Genomic DNA, 18,225 nt, shown 5'->3' with positions numbered 1-18,225 from the left:
CTAATAGGACTGCTCATTCAGCCGAAAGTGTCTGCCAGGTGCACGCGAAACTCCTCACTTTGTGACGTCATTGTAGTGTGTATTATTGGTTGCCGTATGCAAAACATTCGTTATTTACAATACGTCTGCTTGATCTGTGTCTATGAAGGGAATGCGGACAAAAAACATTTAAATAAACAGCAATATATTTTATACGTCGATTTGACGAGTACGTCACCGCAAATCGCTCCGCCCACTCAATTTATTGGGCACTTGCAAATTTGTCAAATTTTTATTGATGGGATGCGTCGTCTAATTTTTTACGAAAATCATTGAAAGAATATCGTTTCCCCTCTCGCGGATACCCCGTAGCTACAGAACGGACAGACGTACTGTAGTTTATTTATTTAAACACCTTATATGTATGCAGTATAGAAAATTAACTGTATAAGTCGTATTAAATACTCGCATCACCTCTCAGCATCACCTTTTGCAGACATTCTTTTTAGAGTGTTTCCATATTTTGCATTAAAATAATTAATAAACAATATCGTAGGCACTTAGTAAGCACTTAGTCACAATTCACAATACAAAATAAACGTATTTGTACACTCTATAGCTCTAAACACTTTAAAAACACCATTTTCACATTTAAAATCGACAAAATTATTAACTCAAAATTTCTCAGCTGTTATTTTTATAATTTTACCATAGGCAACCAATAATACACATTATCGGACTACAATGACGTCACAACTGTCAGCTGAAGCGCGGGAAGAGGCGAACGTGTTATGAAGATGAGCAATCAAAGACATTATAAAGATAGACCGAACATCTCATTCATAAATACTCGTTGGTAGTGTATCAAACATTCCAATGTGTCAAACAAGGACAGAAGAGACAGAGAAGTTTAAAATTTCCGACCCCCGCAACTAGGCGCATTTGGATTGTTCTAATGGCCAGTGGCGTATCGTTTTTTGGAACGAATTTAATTAGTAAAGTAAAAGTAAAGTAATTAGTAAAATTTTTACTCCATATTAATATACTATATTAACACTTTTTCGTCAGAGGACTTTGTTATAAGGTCTAATATAATAATATAATTAATATCCCACATATATACTTATGTTGAAACGTTAGTAGTTTTCGAAAATCGCTCCAACGTCGATTTTCAATTTAAACTTTCAGCACAATTTGAAGAATATAAATATTTTCAGTTACTTCTATATAAACTTTCAGTTACTTGAATATTTACAGGGTGACTCAAGATGCCGAAACAGTTCTATATTAGGTTTCAATGGTTGGTGACTTTTCTTTCATTTTTTTTTAGAATATGGAGGCAATGGTAAAGCACATTTGAGATATTTTTGTAAACATAGGTGGCCGGAACATATTTTCAAAATAAAGTTATAGATTTGCCATTAAATTTCCATTCCAGAAATACCTAGGGTTGCCACCTGTCCTTCTTTGAAAAGGACAGTCCTTGTTTGGAATAACTTGCCTTTTGACTTTTTTTGACTTAAAAAGTCATTTTTTACGTATTTTCCTTGAGAAAATTACCTACAGCAAACAGAAATATTCTTTTCGTGCAAATTTAATTAGAGATGTTATAAAACTTATAAATAATTTTTTCTTGTTTAGAATAGGCAACATTATTTAGAACTTCCCGTTTAATCTCAAATGATAGTTTAGGTTTTAGTTTTACCTTTTTTGATCTTAAAAAGAACTTTTCAAAATTAGTAATTAGTAACTATTTAGTTAGTTCGCAATCGATAGCTAACACCCCCCCCCACTCGTCCTGTTGTTTCATAGTACAATGTCCTTTTTCTACTTTGCACAACGGTGGCTACTTTACAAATACCCTCTCTTAAAGCCCTCCCAAAATTCTAAATTCAAATACTTTTTAAAACTGTTTACTGTAAACTGCATAAAATTAAACATTTACTTCCTGTGAAGTACTGTGTAATAGTTGTTTAATCTTATATTTTATTAATAACTTCCTATACCTAAAATCAATATTTAATGAGAAAATTGTGTTTTTTTTGTAAATATAAGACAAGATTTTACTTTCGTCCACGACGGACCGTCCGTCGTGTTTTTTCAAGATAACCGTCGGACGAACTCCGTCGGACGGAGTATACGCGCCCATGTGAAATTGTTCATATAAACTCATGGTACTTGCTCGAAGTTGCGGCCGCTCCGCTCCATCTGAAAGCTCTGTAATCTGTAAAGCAATAAAATGTAAAAAAGATCGGGTAAAATAAGATATAAAAAAGTATTTTAAGAAAAAAAATTTCACTTTCTGGCTTATAATAAAGTTTCAAATGCAACGTTTATATTCAAATTTGTTATGATCTACAACAGTTAGTAATTGAGACGAATTATAATTCAACTACCAGCTACTACGTTTTTATTTTAATAGATCAAAATTCAACAAATATACCTAATTAGAAATTATTGTGAGAGGCTCCCTTGTGGGACGCCTATGTACAATTACGGCGGAAAAAACAATACCTACCTGTGAAAAGACAAATTCGGGTTATTTGAGCATATTTTTCCACACACTTGACACTGTTGTACCATAATGAAAATTAGCAGATTCAAAAGTACGTTAAACAAAAATAAAAACAACTGAAAAATACTGAAAAGTTCACTTCGGACTTGATTCCGACTTCAAACACATCGTAAGCTAAACGTAGTACGCTATAACGGACCAAGGGCCGTCGCGAGGTGTGGTGGGACGGACGGCTCATTTCATTCTGGAAGACTAGCAGCGACGTTGCCAATAGTTCTAGACGTTTCAGCACATTAATAAACTGTCCTTTAATAGTAACGCATATAATATATCCTCTGGTTAATAACATATTATTACGCATGCTTGTTTAAAAATAAAATATTAATTTAATTAAGAAATTGAGATTTATTGATATCCGGTGAAGGTTTTAAAGTCACCTTTTCTTCAAATCAAACTAAGTAGATAGGCGCAAATTTGATATGTGGCAATGTCGCCTTCTCTATCTCAGTTGGTTTTTACAGTACGTCGTCAACCTCCGATTGTTTGATCGGGTTAAAATGCAAAATGTTATATCTGTTCTTACTAAATCTATGTGAGCAATCCTATTAGTTTACCGTTCTTGGGTGGCGCCCCCTATACAAATAGAAGTCATATTGACATTAAAATTAAATTTCTCATGTCAAAAAACTCTCAGACAATTTTCATCCCAATATTGACGTTAGCTCAGAAATTATTTGGAAAAAATCGAAATAAAAAAGAAAGTTCTACGCCCTGTATCTCCGAAACTAAGCATTTAGGACATACATTTATAGACATATTTTAATCTTCAAAATACGCTGCCGAAGTTTCCGGAATACAGTCCGGACCACCCTGTATATAACACTTTAAATACAAAAACTGTTCGTTTTTTAATTCTGCTTCTAAAATAAAAATAACATACAACGGGTTGCATTTAAAAGAAATAGACATACAGCATAATAACTAATGCAATTATTTTTCGCGAAATCGAGGATGAAATACAGGGTGTCCCCGAAATAAGTACAAGTACGAGTATTTTAACTAGCAGTCTAGTTCAACCCCAGAAACAAGCCTATGAGGTTTTTTTTTGCGAAAAAAATATTTTGAAAATTCCGTATTTTTTGAATAAAATTTTGGATTTTTTTTATTTTTTAGTAAAAAAATATAATTTGTTGATAATATGGCAACATAGGTAGTAGATTAAATTTACAAGAAGAAAAACCCAGAAAAGATCCAGTGGTTCTCAAAATTTTAGCAAAAAATAATTTTTTATTTTTTTCTATAGCGATAAAGAGAAAATATGTATCTTTTATCGAGATCTACCACCCCTTAAAATACTTGCACTTATTTCTGGGACACCCTGTATATATATCAACTTTGCAAGAGATATAAAGAAATATATCGCTCCAAGCTCCAAATGTTTACTCACAGCGAAAACTGGGCAGGTATCAGCTATAGTACTGAATAAAATCAGTATAAAAATACTCGAAATATTCTTATTCTACGTGTGTGAACGACATCGGAAAATATATGAAGTCGTCGGATATTTCGTTTATAGAATATATTACTCTTCTGTGCTCTCTTCCCCCAAGGCTTTGTATTAAAAATATGATTTACGCACATCCTATACCACCGCACCGCGCCGAAGATATTAAATATTCCATCTATGCAAACCAGCTCCACAGAGTAACCTTATATTATTTCTCACCCCGCCAGCGATTTTGAGAATTATCCCTCGGGTGGTTTGGGACCTTTCTACCCCCCTGGTATATGAAAGTAGTTCATAAATCACGATCAAATATTCAAATACAACTTTTGTATTGGCTTTTGTCTTCTATATCGGGGCGGTTTTTTTCCTGCCATTGGATTAATGGGGTTGTGTTTCTCACTGTCTAATGTCTGTCGGAATCAAGATATGATGTGTATGCGGCTTTAGAATTATTTATATTTTTCCATAGCAACTATTAAAATTGCCTTATATCTATCAAAAATAGTAGATAAAATAGTATTTCGCAAGGGTAGATTAAATGATACTTTAACAGCGAGGATACTTTAAAACCTTTACTTTTCTACAAACGTCAGTAAAAATTTAATTTTTAACGCATGCTGTCGGTGCCTAAAATGTGACATTATGTCACTGATGGTAAAAGTCATTTTAGCACTGGTGCTAAAAGTAAGTCACGTGATTTACTTTTTACACTGAAATGTTTGGAATATTTCAATTATTACCCTAGCAACCATAAACTTCAAAATACAAACGCGAAACGCGCGTCCAGTGTAAAAGTAAAAGTGTTTTGGTGTATTGTGGTGATTTAGTGTTGTATTTTGCTGTGTAACACCAAAGGTACCCCCACCCTCAACTGTAACCATAAACTTCATAATTGATTAGATTTCAGAATGACATATTATGAATATGAATTATTCATTAACGTAAGAAGTATTAATACCTTGATATATACGAGCATAAACTTGTTTGTAGAAAAAATAGTGTATGATATGTGTGCTAAAAGTGATTTTATTTTGAAAATTCCACACCTGTAATTTGTAACCAATCAAAACGTGTTTTTTTTTTTATAAATCACCATGGCAACGGATACATTTTAGTGAAAAATTTTTCCTTGTGGGTACCATAGATAAATGAAACAAGTTTAGATTGGAAAGTGCCCATAAGGACAATGTAAACACTATTTGGCGCTATTCTTGCAACGGTCGCGACCCAAAACTTTTGAAAATTTCGGAGCGGTTCGGCTTTTTCCGGAATTATATCGCCAAATATTGTTTATTCAAATTTATTATTACTTTCGTTTAATTTTATATATAAAATACAGTGTGTTGAATACAAGAAACCTTATTTTATATAAGGACGCATGTATGAAATACCTATGAAACATTGAAAACCGACGTTATGCCACGGTCCACGATGGTTTTTGCAGTTCACAGTTCACAGCACAGCGTTTTAAGTTTTTAATGCCACTTTTTCACAATTATCACCGGTTGGAGTAAATAAAACTTGAATTAAACTCACAAGATAGCAATAATTACTTTGAAAATGGACGCTATAAACACTTTCAAACAATTTCTTTAATGAGAGCGGTTTAGATTTTGAAAGATTATTATAATTTTTGAAGATTCTGACTTTGACAAGAGAAAATTATTTCTGTTTTTGTTTGCCGTTGTTCTTAGCGACCGCTATGGCAGCGCCAGATCGCGCATAACGGTCGCGACCCAAAATAATTTCGCGACCCGAAATTTTTACGGGCTTTCCAATCTAAACTTGTTGCATTTATCTATGGTGGTCAAACCAACAGCGAATTATACTGGAAATGTTTTGACGTTTATAATGACAGAATATCTTTTTGAGAGTCTGGTTTTTATTTGTTTACATGATAATTTTGATACATTTCAATTATACAAAGCTGAGATGAAAGTTTGTAAACTGCTTCCATACGCTTGACTTCGATTTCCTAGTATTCGCGGGTGTCAACTGCTTAATCTCCTGGCGAATATTTTCTTTGCTTTCATGACCGAAACGAAGCATTTTTTTAAGCCGTGCCGCTTGACAGCTTCAAAACTGAAATAGTTTTTAGGTTTGAGTGTCACTTAGTTATCATAGTAACTAAATAATCAATTCGACTAAAAATCGAAAAATACATTTTAATTATTTGGTTTTCAAACACAATTTGGTGTGGAATTTTCTTACCGAATACCACACGAGGTCAAATTAAATCCGGACGTTTTTTCTCGCTCATGAATATTTTTAGAAAATTATAATTTTCAAAATATTCATGAGCTCGAAAAAATTTCCGGAAATAATTTGACCTCTAGTGGTATTACTAGTGAATACCACTTTTAGCACTTATATCATAAATAACTATTCTTCTCGCACGTTTTTTAATTGCTTCCATTTTTGAAAATTTTTGTATTCCTTTTCATAAGTTATTCGGGATTTAAAGGGAAGTAGTTTGGATATGGCGTTTGTCGCCTTATCCTATAACGTAGCCTGAATATCTGTTAGTAATTTACTTATTTCGTTTTGAGCCATTTCTGGCTCCTATTCAATCAGTAATCGACTCGAAAGTGAATTAAAAAATATTGACTCAAAACCATAGATAAAAGAAAATAATCTTCTATTAAGATAGATATGAAACTTAATAGTAAAATTTTGGGTCAAAGCGCCCCTCCGTGTTCTTAGTAGAGACTGCGTTTAACTCAGCGCCTTCGCCTTTTCTGCTGTAAATATTTTTTATGTTTATATTTGATTTCAAAGGATTTAGTTTTAAAGTTACACTGATATATTAGCATATCAGAGTAACTTTAATAAAACATAAGAATATATATATTTTACAGTTTATTAAATATAAATTTTGACTACAAGGTAGAAAGTAAATTACAATATTTTATAAAACTTATAAGTATACCATTTTTACAGTTAATAAATAATAAAACTATTTCTGACTATGATATTTAAAATTTAGATAGATAGAATATTAAAGAACATACCGGGGGGTATTTGCAGACGCAGGCCTAAATTCAATAAAATCAAAATTTTTCCTGCGAAAATCGGGCTTTTTTCACAGAAAAGATATTTTTTGATTTATCAATAATTATTGTCAAGTTGACAATATACAGGGTGTTTTCTAATTAGTCTAAAATAATTGTGGTGTGATTCCTCATGTGTTCTTAAAACAATTTTTATATAACCATTGAGTCTAAAATACTTCCTTTCTGATCTACAGGGTGTTAAAAATGAAAAAAATCGATATTTTGCTTAAATTAAATGGTACACTACTGCTTTTTTAAAGAAAATATATTTTTTTCTTGACTGGCCATCCCTTTTCAACAAAATTGATCTTTTGAGTTTTTCTTGTTCATCAAACGGTTGCCGAGAAAAAAATAAATATACTTATTAAGAACCCGCCTTAAGCCATTTTCTAACGATTTTTTATTTTTTAGATTAATTAGGAAACACCCTGTATATGCATATAAAATAAACTGGCAACCAAATAAACTAGTAACCTCTAAAAAATATTTTTCCTACTACTAGAGACATACTGTGTTTTTAGTGAGTACTAAATTATTTTATCAAAATTTCACCATATAAGCACGATATAAGTTTCCAGGCAATGCTCAAAACTGACAACTAAAAAGACAGCTTTATTTTTTTGTCAAATTACATAGAAACCAACGCCAACCCAGTACAATATTTTTTCCACTCGTAATAAATTCCTTGAAATAATAGTTTCTGAATATTTTTTAAAACGTAACTCGCTATGGAAAGAAATATTGTTTTATACACGACGATAAAATTGCATTATCGTCTCCCGAATCCCCCCCCCCCTTCATAAAATACCATTTTATCGTCTTGTATAAAAAATAACTACTTTTCCATAGCAACTGTTAAAATTTCCTTATATCTATCAAAAATAGTAGATAAAATATTACTTTAACCGCAAGAGTAGATTAAATGCAAAAAAAGCAGTGCAAAGAAATTTCACGACATCTTCTGTGTTTAAATTTTTTGAATTTTTCGGTTTGTAACCGCTGCATGACTGCTTCAAGAAAGCTATGAGCTTGCTATATCTACAAAGTTTAGATGTTACTATACTACTTACGGAAATTTAAACGGTATAGCTTATCCTTACCTTGAAATATCAATGTTTTCATTGACCAGTATTGTACTTTTTAATATTGAATAGTACGACCACAAACTGGACGGCTGCATTTTCTTTAATTTTTCAGAAAAATATGCTGAAAGTATGTTTTCACTTGATCTTTCTTCTCGCACGTTTTTTAATTGCTTCCATTTTTGAAAATGTTGTATTGCTTTTCATAAGTTATTCGGCATTTAAATAGAAGTAGTTTGGATAAATATGACATTTGTCGCCTCTATATATCTATATATAAGGCTAAAATAATATTTAGGCCTTATATATAGATATTATATACAGCAACATTGCATATACGTATCCCTGTAATGCATTATCACAATGTTTCGTTGTTTCAGAGGGCGACGCTAGCCGAGAAGGAAGTAACAACTTTAAAAGAACAACTGTCCAGCAACAATGGGACAAGCAACTGCGAGAACAAAGACACGTCCAACATGGACAGGCAAAGTTTCGAATCCGAGATGGCTACCAAAGATAAGGAGGTAAGGGATGATAAAACTATTCGACAACGGCGTTAGAACACAATGAATTATCACGAAGTATATTTTCTTACGTTGGAAAATATTTAATAGTAAATAAAATTAAAATAAAGCTTCATTCACAATTAAAATTAATAAAATATAATTGTAATAAGTGTCCACCTTCTGATGAGAGAATAAAGCTTAATTGAAAATGTATATACTTAATAAAAATACTTAATAAAAATACAGCTACATATGTCAAAAAGAAAATGAGAAAAGAGTTTTATTAAAATAAACAAAACAAAGTAACACTCATAATTTAGTAAGTAAAAAAAATGCAATTCTTGTCACTCAAATTCAAAATAAAATTTAGCAAACACGGAAATATAATTTTTAGATATTGACGTTCTGCTTAGTATAAATATAAAATATGATCTTTGAAAGACAAAAGTGTCTAAAGTAGATTTTCGAGATTTTCGGGATCCCAGGATTTAATATCGGGATTTCGGCGATGAACATACACAGTTTGGAAACCCTACTTATGAGTAACCGTCACAGACACCGAATGGGTGAGACGATACGGCAACGTAACCCAAACGTGACGGACGTGTGTGAATGTACCTTTATTGTGTTAATAACCTTATAATGATTGCCTCTAACCTGATGGAGAAACACATTTTCTAATATCATCAAACATTTAGTTTACTAATTTTGCCATGACATGGCTTTTAACTCGAGCAAATAAGGGTTGGGCACACACGTGACGTTCATAATCACGGGGAGTAAATTAAAACAAGCTAAGCCTTTTCTCTATCATTTATTTCTATTACTTGTGAAAGTATGTCCAACGAGTTAGGGAAGATACCGGGCGCGTCTCAAAAGTGGCTCACCTCCTATAACTTTTTTATTTTTCCAGATAAAAGAAACGAGATTTGGTTTGTTAGTATATGACATAAATTAGAATTAATTGACGCATTCAATTGTTTTTGATATCTTCCTGTTTCACCGGAAATGACTACTTACAACTTTTGATTTTTAAATGAAACCCTCAGTATGTTTTTACTTTATTCGATAGAAAACGACACTCTGAATAGAATGATATATCATATGTCAACTTTTGGCATTTTCGGATATGGCTTATTTCTGGGACATCCTGTATAATAGCTCAAACATCACCTCATTAATGTAAATTTGATTTTCACCGAAATTTACCTATACTTGGGGAATACAGTAATTTAGTACATCTGGTATTGCTTCAGATACCAGGCGTGCTACACGGTATATGTAGCTTTAGAATACAAAACGAGCTTTTGATCGGTTCAGTAGCGTAACAAAAATGCATTTTTGTAGACTAAAATTTTACTTAAATTTAAGTAAAATTTCTGAAGTTTTTTAGCATGTGTATTTAAAAAACTATTTACGACTTAGTTGTAAAATTAATAGGGGAGCCAATATGTCGACAGTTCAAAATTTGCACGCATGGGATTTCCCATGTTTCCAACAGCGATGTAGAATGTAGAATGTTTAGGAGGGGAGTTAATCACTGCGACCTTATAGATCTACTGTGTGTTCCCCTTTCTTGAGTTATAACGAGTTATAACTCATCATACAGTCTCAGGGCTTTAAGAAAAGCCAGTATCTGAGACGGCTCCACAGAGGCACCAAGGTTCATGGCACGTACCTCCACAGAGACGTACCAAGGTTCATGGCACGAATGGTCGTCGTCTCGGCGCACTCAGTGATAAGGTGTTCTGGTGCTTCCCCATTTTCCCCACAAAATCTGCATTCGCCGTTGTTTCTCAGTTTCAGCCTACTGAGGTGTTCGTTGAGGAGACCTGTTAGAAACCCCGTGACAATCCGAAGATTGTTTTTACTTAAATCAAGGAAACCCTTTTATTTTTCTCGGTCATAAGTTCTAAGGAACTTTTTCAAGTGTCTTAGACCGTTGGAGGACACCCATTCCAAGTTACGGATGGAGTCTTCCAGATTCTTCAGTTCCGCTTTCAGTTGGTTCCCGTTTGGAAAACAGAACGGTTCTGGTCCAGTTAGTGGAGTGTTCGCTCCTTTTCTAGCTAGATCATTTGCTTTTTCATTGCCTTCTATCCCTTGGTGAGCAGGCACCCAGAGTAAGAGGACTTTATTTTCTTTACCTAATTTGTTGAGCTTCTCTAGGCATTCTTTGACCAACATCGAATTGATGGTTACTGAGTTGATCGCGTTAAGTGCTGCTTGACTATCGGATAGGATGGCAATTTCCTGTTTTCGATAGTTCCTATCTAAGATAAATTGTACGCATCTTTCGATAGCGCAAATTTCAGCCTGAAGGATACTGGGGTAGGTGCCCATTGGTTCGGAGTATTCAGTTTTCGGCCCAAATACTCCTATCCCTGTCCCTGCTTTGGTTTTGGAGGCATCAGTATACCACGTAATGGTATGGTCTTTTATATGCTGAGTAAGCGTTTCTTTCTTCCAATCCTTTTTATTACTCAATACTACAGTGAGGTGTTTCTCAAAGTTGTAAATTATTGGTATGTCATCCACTGGGAGTTGGAGAAGTGGAATTTTCTTTTTGAGGGTGTTCCAAGCCCCTGACCTGAATATTCTCCCAGTACTGTTTCCGTCAGTAACCATTCTAATCATTGTCGCATTGGCATAACTACCGACGACAATGTGCAGTGGTGTTAGGTCTAGAATGACCTCCATTGCTGCTGTTGGACATGTTCTCATGGCACCTGTGATGCAGATACATGCCAGTTTCTGTACTTTGCACAGGTTTTGCCTTGCTGTACGTTGCTCTAGTTTTGTATACCAAGCAACTGCTCCATAAGTAATCATGGGTCTTACTATCATGCTATACATCCAGCGCAAAATGTTAGGGGCGCAGCCCCACCTATTTCCCGCCAGTCTTCTGCATATCATGAGAGCCTTTGTGGCTTTGCTGGTAATGTTCTTAATATGCCTGTTCCAGAGAAGTTGCCATTATCCAGGGTTATTCCCAGATATTTCACTTCCTGTGATGGCAGTATTTCCTTTCCATCTAGATGGATTCTTTTCAAGTTTTTCAAACTTCGCTTTCTGGTGAATGGCACTACTGCGGTTTTATCTGAGTTAATACTCAGCCCGACAGTCCTGCACCATCTCTCAGCGATGCGGAGTCCTCTTTGGATAATAGCACACAGGGTGCCTTCATGTTTCCCCCCTGCAATGATGACTATGTCATCTGCGTACCCTATGCAGTGTATTCCCGCTAGAGTTAATTCTTCCAGCAGCGATGCCTCACCCTGTATATTTCTGTACATTGTATGTACAAAGTTTTGCTAATACAGACCAATAAATGTCAACTGAAAATAATATCAAACATTGTGCCGATAAGACTATCAATCGCCGATTTGTAGTTTCCGTTTCCTATACAGAAATTCGATATCAACCGATGATTAGCTCGCTTGACGTTCAATGGCTCTTCGGTTAATTGATTAGGAATTATTATAGCTGAAAAGCTTTTGATAAAATTGTTACAAAGTTACAAAGCTTATCGGTCTTTTACGCGCATAATCGTGCTGCTTACAGTGCAACAAATACTATGTAATGCCAATTGGTGATACCATAATAAAAGCCAGTATAGTAGAGTCTGGATTATTTGAGTATACCGGGTGCGTCTCGGAAGTGGCTCACCCCCAATAACTTTTTTTATTTTTTCAGATAGAAAAAACGAAATTTGATATGTTTGTATATGACATAAATTAGGATTGATTGAAGTACATATTCAGTTCTTTTCGGCCACTTCTTGTTTTACCAGAAATGACTTTTGATTTTTAAATGGAACCCTCGGTATTTCTTTACTTTACTCGATAGAAAATGAGACTCTGAATATAATGACATATCATATGTCAACTTTTGACATTTTCGCTCAAAAACAAAATCGTATTTTAAATTTCAATCTAGAGTGCCATGACTGTGTTAAAAACACTAATTTTTAATTAAGGCGCATTGGAAAAATAGTTTTGATCGTCTAATGTGTTTAGTGTCTTGTCCTGGCCGGTTAAAAGATGCCCAAATCCTATTTTTAATCATAAAGATAATATCTCAATTTTTTCAAACGGAACGAGGGTGGCTCATTAGCATATTTGGAAACAGCATTTTTTTAACAATAATTTGGAACCACACACTTGGTATTTCGAGTCAAATTGTCGTTATGAATCGCATATGATATGTCATTCTATTCAGAGTGTCATTTTCTATCGAATAAAGTAATAAAATAGGGAGGGTGCCATTTAAAAATCAAAAGTTATAGTCATTTCTGGTGAAATAATAAATACTTACTTATTAACCTTTTATTATAGGTAAATTAAATAACAATAACCTGTTATAAATTTAAATAAAGTCCATAAACTAATGTCGATTTTGAAAATAGCTACCAAATGTCACTAGAAAATTGCCATGGCGACACTATACAGCCATCTTGATTACAATTTGAAAAATCGCTTTTTATTAAAATAGACCAGCAATTCTTTATACCCCTGTATACATTTAAGGGAGCAATGTAATTTTTTAGTAATGTGCGGTTTTTAGTAAAGCTTGAAAGTCAGCACAAGAATTAATTCTGAAAAGTAATGTACAATGTGTTGACAAACTTTTTTATTATAGCATGCATATTTAAATATCTTTAAATATCTCAAAAACCAAAGCTTTTAAACCTATTAAACCCTCATAATAAATGCCTTATTTTATGTCCAAGAATCCAAAAATGAAATAAAATACCGGGTGTTCCATTAGAAAAAATATAACTTTGGTATGGATCTTAGTTCTGACACACCTTGTACATTTGAAAATAAATTTAAATTATGCACATTGCCTTCCCACATATACACATATACATAAAATATTTTGTTTCTACATCTTTCCGTTTTCGTATAATCAACCGAGGCGACTGAGGTGCGCCACCCTGTATATGAGTCTATGATCATTTTAGTCCCTCATCGATCTTCATTTTTTCTTAATATTTTTATTCCAACTCTAAAACAGATTGAATTATCTAATAAAAACGACCATCACCGAATCACAGTGACGTCGAATAGATATGGCGTCGATAAACACAACGATTCCCGACACACTCCAACCGAAGCCAACGCTTAGTTTTATTTATTTTCTTCGGCTGTGCGGTTTTATTTGGTCTTGCATGCGATAATATTATAAACTTCCACTATATTTCGAGTAATTTAGTAGGAGAGATCTGCGCGATGATAGGGCGAGCGAGCGCACCGTTCAAAGCGGATAGGCTAAATACTTTCGTTGGCTCGTAAATTATAAAGTAAAAGGGCTGTGTGGCGGGCCCGATGCGACGGTTAACGCGTACGCGGACGCTTATTTATTCGAATGCCTCGCGCTTCTCGCTCGACCCTAGACGCACTGCGCCGACTATTTTCCTTAAAGGTAGCCCCACACGTACAGGTTTTCCGACAAGGTTTATTTTTTTTTAAATCAAGCAAAATCTCTGTCGTAAGTTCTATGAAATTTCTTCGACTGTCTTAGAAGGACTGGGATGGAGTATTCCAGGTTCTTTAGTTCTACTTTAAGTTGGTTTTCACTTGGGAAGCAGAACGGTTCTAATCCAGTTAGTGGAGTCTTCGCTCCTTTTTCAGCTAGGTCATTTGCTTTTTCATTAGCAATAGTATTAACTATTCGTTAGCGTCAAATTAATCATTTGTAATGGTTATGGTAAAGCAAAGCAAGAATTTCCATTAACATACAAACTGGATAAAATTTTCTCACATTTATGTCAGCATGAGAAAAAACAATATGGCGATATTATTATATAACTTGGTAATATCTGAGAGGTAATTTCATGTCGTTGGAATTTGACTTTCGAAAAATCCGTTTGCCAAAAATAAACTTTTTACGTCAAGCAGTTTAAGCAGAATCCTGGTTAATCAATTACCCAACTTATTGGAACACCCTGTATGATTTTTTAAAAAATTTCAAAATATGTAAAAAAACAAAATAAATTATGCGTGTCCAAGCGTTTTCCCGAAAGACTAACCGTTTTTTAAATAACAAATATTGTAATATTTGAGGGGCGTGTTCACCCTCTTGGAATTTGAGGAAACCCCTCCTTATCGAACTTCTAAACCCCACAGTCAATCCGTTTGCCAAAAATCAGCTTTAAACGTCAAGCAGTTTTTAAGCAGAATCGTGATTACTCAATAGTCATATTTTTTGAAACACCCTGTATAAATTTTTAAAAAATCTTAAAATATGTAAAACAACAAAATAAAATATACGCCTTTAGAATCACCCCTTTAGAATTCAAGTTTCGAAAAATCCCTTCTTATTTAACCTCTACACCCTAAAGTCAATCCGTTTTCCAAAAATCATCTTTTTACGTCAAGCGCTTTAAGCAGGATCGTGATTAATCAATGACCAGATTTTTCGGAACACCCTGTATACATTTTTTAAAAATCTTAAAATATGTAAAAAAATAAAATAAAATATACATGTTTAAGCGTTTTTTCGGAAACTTGACTGTTTTTTAAATAAAAAATATTGTAATATTTGAGGGGTGGTTTCATTGAAATTTCAAAAAATCCCTCCTCATCGAACCTCTATACTCTAGAATCAATCTGTATGCCAAAATTGAGCTTCTTCCGTTGAGTGGTATGAGCAGGAACGTGATTAATCAGTGAGTCAGTCACTTAAGGATTTTATATATTAGTATAGATAGTAGGGAAAATCATGCTGATCTTGTTATTGAAAAAAAAATAGCGTCAGAGCTTTCTTTATAATTCTAGGCTAACTTGACGCCGTTTTTTTCGATCATACGGTATTGTATTACTAACGTCTCTAAAATACACTTGTATCGCTCATTACGTCGTATGGTCCGGTAGTATTTGAAGAACCTGTGTTTCCTCACAGTTGGTCTTTCCGCCCCTATGCTCTGCGCCTTTTATCCCATTTAAACACAGAACAATTCCGCTCGAAAGTGGTAAACAGGCACATAGACGCGATGCCCTTACCTATAAGGGCATCGCATGAAGGGTCTCCTTTTTGCCAAGTTCGGCGCCCCTATGTACGAAACCTTTGACTAACCTGAGAATTAGTGCCAATTAAGGTTTAAGATTTTTTTCAACTGCTGTCTTTTTCTATAATTTAACAAACCACATTTGTGTGTAACATTTTTAACTCATCAACGATTTAAGTTTTATTAGGTATTTAGGTCTTTTTGATTTTTTTTTTTAATTTAAACCATAGTACCTACTACAGTAGAATTTCGATAATTCTGACACATATCGGAATAGCCACCGCCGCGCCGTATTAATGAAGTATCTGGATTACTGGAGGAATATTTTAATAATGTTGTTGTTTCATACTTTTATTGTTTTTGATTTTTGTACGTGGTTTGATTTTTAGCCGACCATACCTACGCTATTAAGATCGCAAAAAAGAAAGTTTATTAATTTCACTCAAAATGAGTTTTTTGGGTCAAAAATGACCGAAATACAAAATTTTTTCTCTCATGGTGTCTGTCTGTCTGTCCGTCTGTAACACGATAACTCAAAAACCGCTAAACCGATTTTAACCAAATTTGGCACAAAGATGCTGTGGCACCCGAGAATCTGGCCATTAGTCTTTGGGGGGGGTCGGGGGTTGGTAATGGGGTATGGGAGGGGGTTAAAAATTTAAAAAAATCTAACTCCAAAATTACAGTAGCTAGCGAAACGCGGTTTTCAATTTAAAATTAGGAATAATATTTACAACAACATTTGTAATAACATCAAAATCAGTCAAAGCCGCAGTTTTTGATATAAAAAAAATATGGTGCCAATTTTTTATATTTGTTCTTGGTAAATAGGTATGCGCCTCTTTTGTTCTAGGTATCCTTTCTTCCTTGTCAGTGCAGTCCAATCCTGCATTTCTTCAGCAAGAGTCGTTTAGTAGGCTCTATTTTTGAGCAATATACGATACTCCTAACTCCTGCACTACAAATAAAATATTACATACTGCATCTAAACGTCCATCGTCTAAGAAAAATGTGGACTTTCATTTAAAATAAAGTATAGGGGAGATGGATTTCGTACCGAAGTCTAAAATTAATAAGATAAAAAGTAATAAAATTTCGTTGTCACCTGGTACATTTTTTAATATAGAAAACAGTAAACAACTCAAGGATTTATTTTTTTTCTGTGAAAAACTGAGATTAAAAAGCAACGCGAGACGAGAACCAATATAAAGACGTTTTATAAAGGCATTAAAGGCTGTCGCAACTTTCAATAAACCGATTATAGAGATGTAATCCTTTTAAAGAGGTATTGCAGGAGATTGTGCGGCATTATATTGGTTGTTCGACGTTATACATCGAGAAAATCTGGGGAAAATCACTTTTCTTTGGGGGATCTTAAGAGGAAAAATTGCGACGAAAATTTCGACAAAATCGTTTCTTTTGGCGGCTTTTCGTGATAAAATTTCGGATGAGAGGAAAAAATTGCGAAAAGATATTGTTAGTCATTCTGGGATAGAAAAAATCCAATACCACACTACTCGTATAAGTTTTGAAAAAAGAAATAAAATAACAATCTAAGTAAAGAAAACAAAGTCTGCTGCCTATCCATTTATAAGCGCGATCAATTTGAAGTTGGTCAAAGAATGCCTAAAGAAGTTGAATAAATTAGGCAAAGAAAATAAAGTTCTCCTACTCTGGGAGCCAGCTAACCAAGGGATAGAAGGCAATGAACGATCTGTCTAGAAAAGGAGCGAACACTCCACTAGCTGAACCAGAATCCTTCTTCTTCCCAAGTGGAAACCAACTTAAAGTGGAATTCAAGAACCTGGAAGACTCCTCCAACAGTCTAAGACGCTCGAAGAAATTTCTTAGGACTTACGACCGAGAACTTGATTTTAGGTAATAACATTCTTCGATTATTCTTACCTAAAATTGATTGTTCTTACCTAAAAGTTATAGACTTCAACAAGAAGCAACTTTTCTCCAAATAAATCATCTCTGTATCTCTTCAGCTGATTACTATATCGCTGTAGTGTACTGTACATTCTTATTCGGGATACGCGGCAGTTTAATGCATATATGCATGATGCAGATGATGCATGACTGTCGCTAGATAGCGCTTTAGGCAGATTTCGTCGTACCTTAAATATGTCAAAGGCCAGATACGTCCCGTTGGAGAGTGCTTGTCAGATAGAAAGATCAGCTAATATATGTACCATATCGGCTGGGGGTTAGATTAAATGGTAGAGGTAGATTTCAAAACAGGAATATAGAGTATGTATATAACCATCTCCATCTCTAAACGGCCACCTAAAAGGTAATCTGTAATACCGTATGATAAAAAAACGGCGTCGAAGACTGTTGGGGATTGACAATCGATACTAATTTTAGCGAAGTCAATATCTGGTAAAATTTTCTAAAATAAAAACCTTTTTTCATAATATTTCTGATTTTATTATAGATTTCTTTACGAAACTTAATCCACGTCTTCTATGGATCAAAATACTTTTTTTGGTGTACAAAGAATTTTATTTATTTCAACCAGTGTCGTCCATACGGGTTTTACATTGAATATTAAAAATTATTTTCAAA

At 34.0% G+C, this 18,225-nt stretch overlaps 1 protein-coding gene across 1 annotated transcript in view; it reads left to right on the top strand.

Annotated features, from left to right (window-relative positions):
* The window catches only part of LOC115891763 (homeobox protein cut-like), a 262,752-nt gene that overhangs the window by 164,374 nt on the left and 80,153 nt on the right, over nt 1-18,225 (top strand). Inside the window, 1 exon segment of the mRNA XM_030912326.1 lies at nt 8,517-8,660. Within this exon segment, the coding sequence (XP_030768186.1) occupies nt 8,517-8,660 (144 nt within the window).

The sequence above is a fragment of the Sitophilus oryzae genome, unplaced genomic scaffold (genome assembly GCF_002938485.1).
Source record: "Sitophilus oryzae breed Bouriz unplaced genomic scaffold, Soryzae_2.0 scaffold_1197_pilon_pilon, whole genome shotgun sequence".
NCBI classification, from domain to species: Eukaryota; Metazoa; Arthropoda; class Insecta; order Coleoptera; family Curculionidae; genus Sitophilus; species Sitophilus oryzae.
The sequence above is the reverse complement of the archived record's forward strand: the minus strand, read 5'-3'. Positions and strand labels throughout refer to the sequence as shown.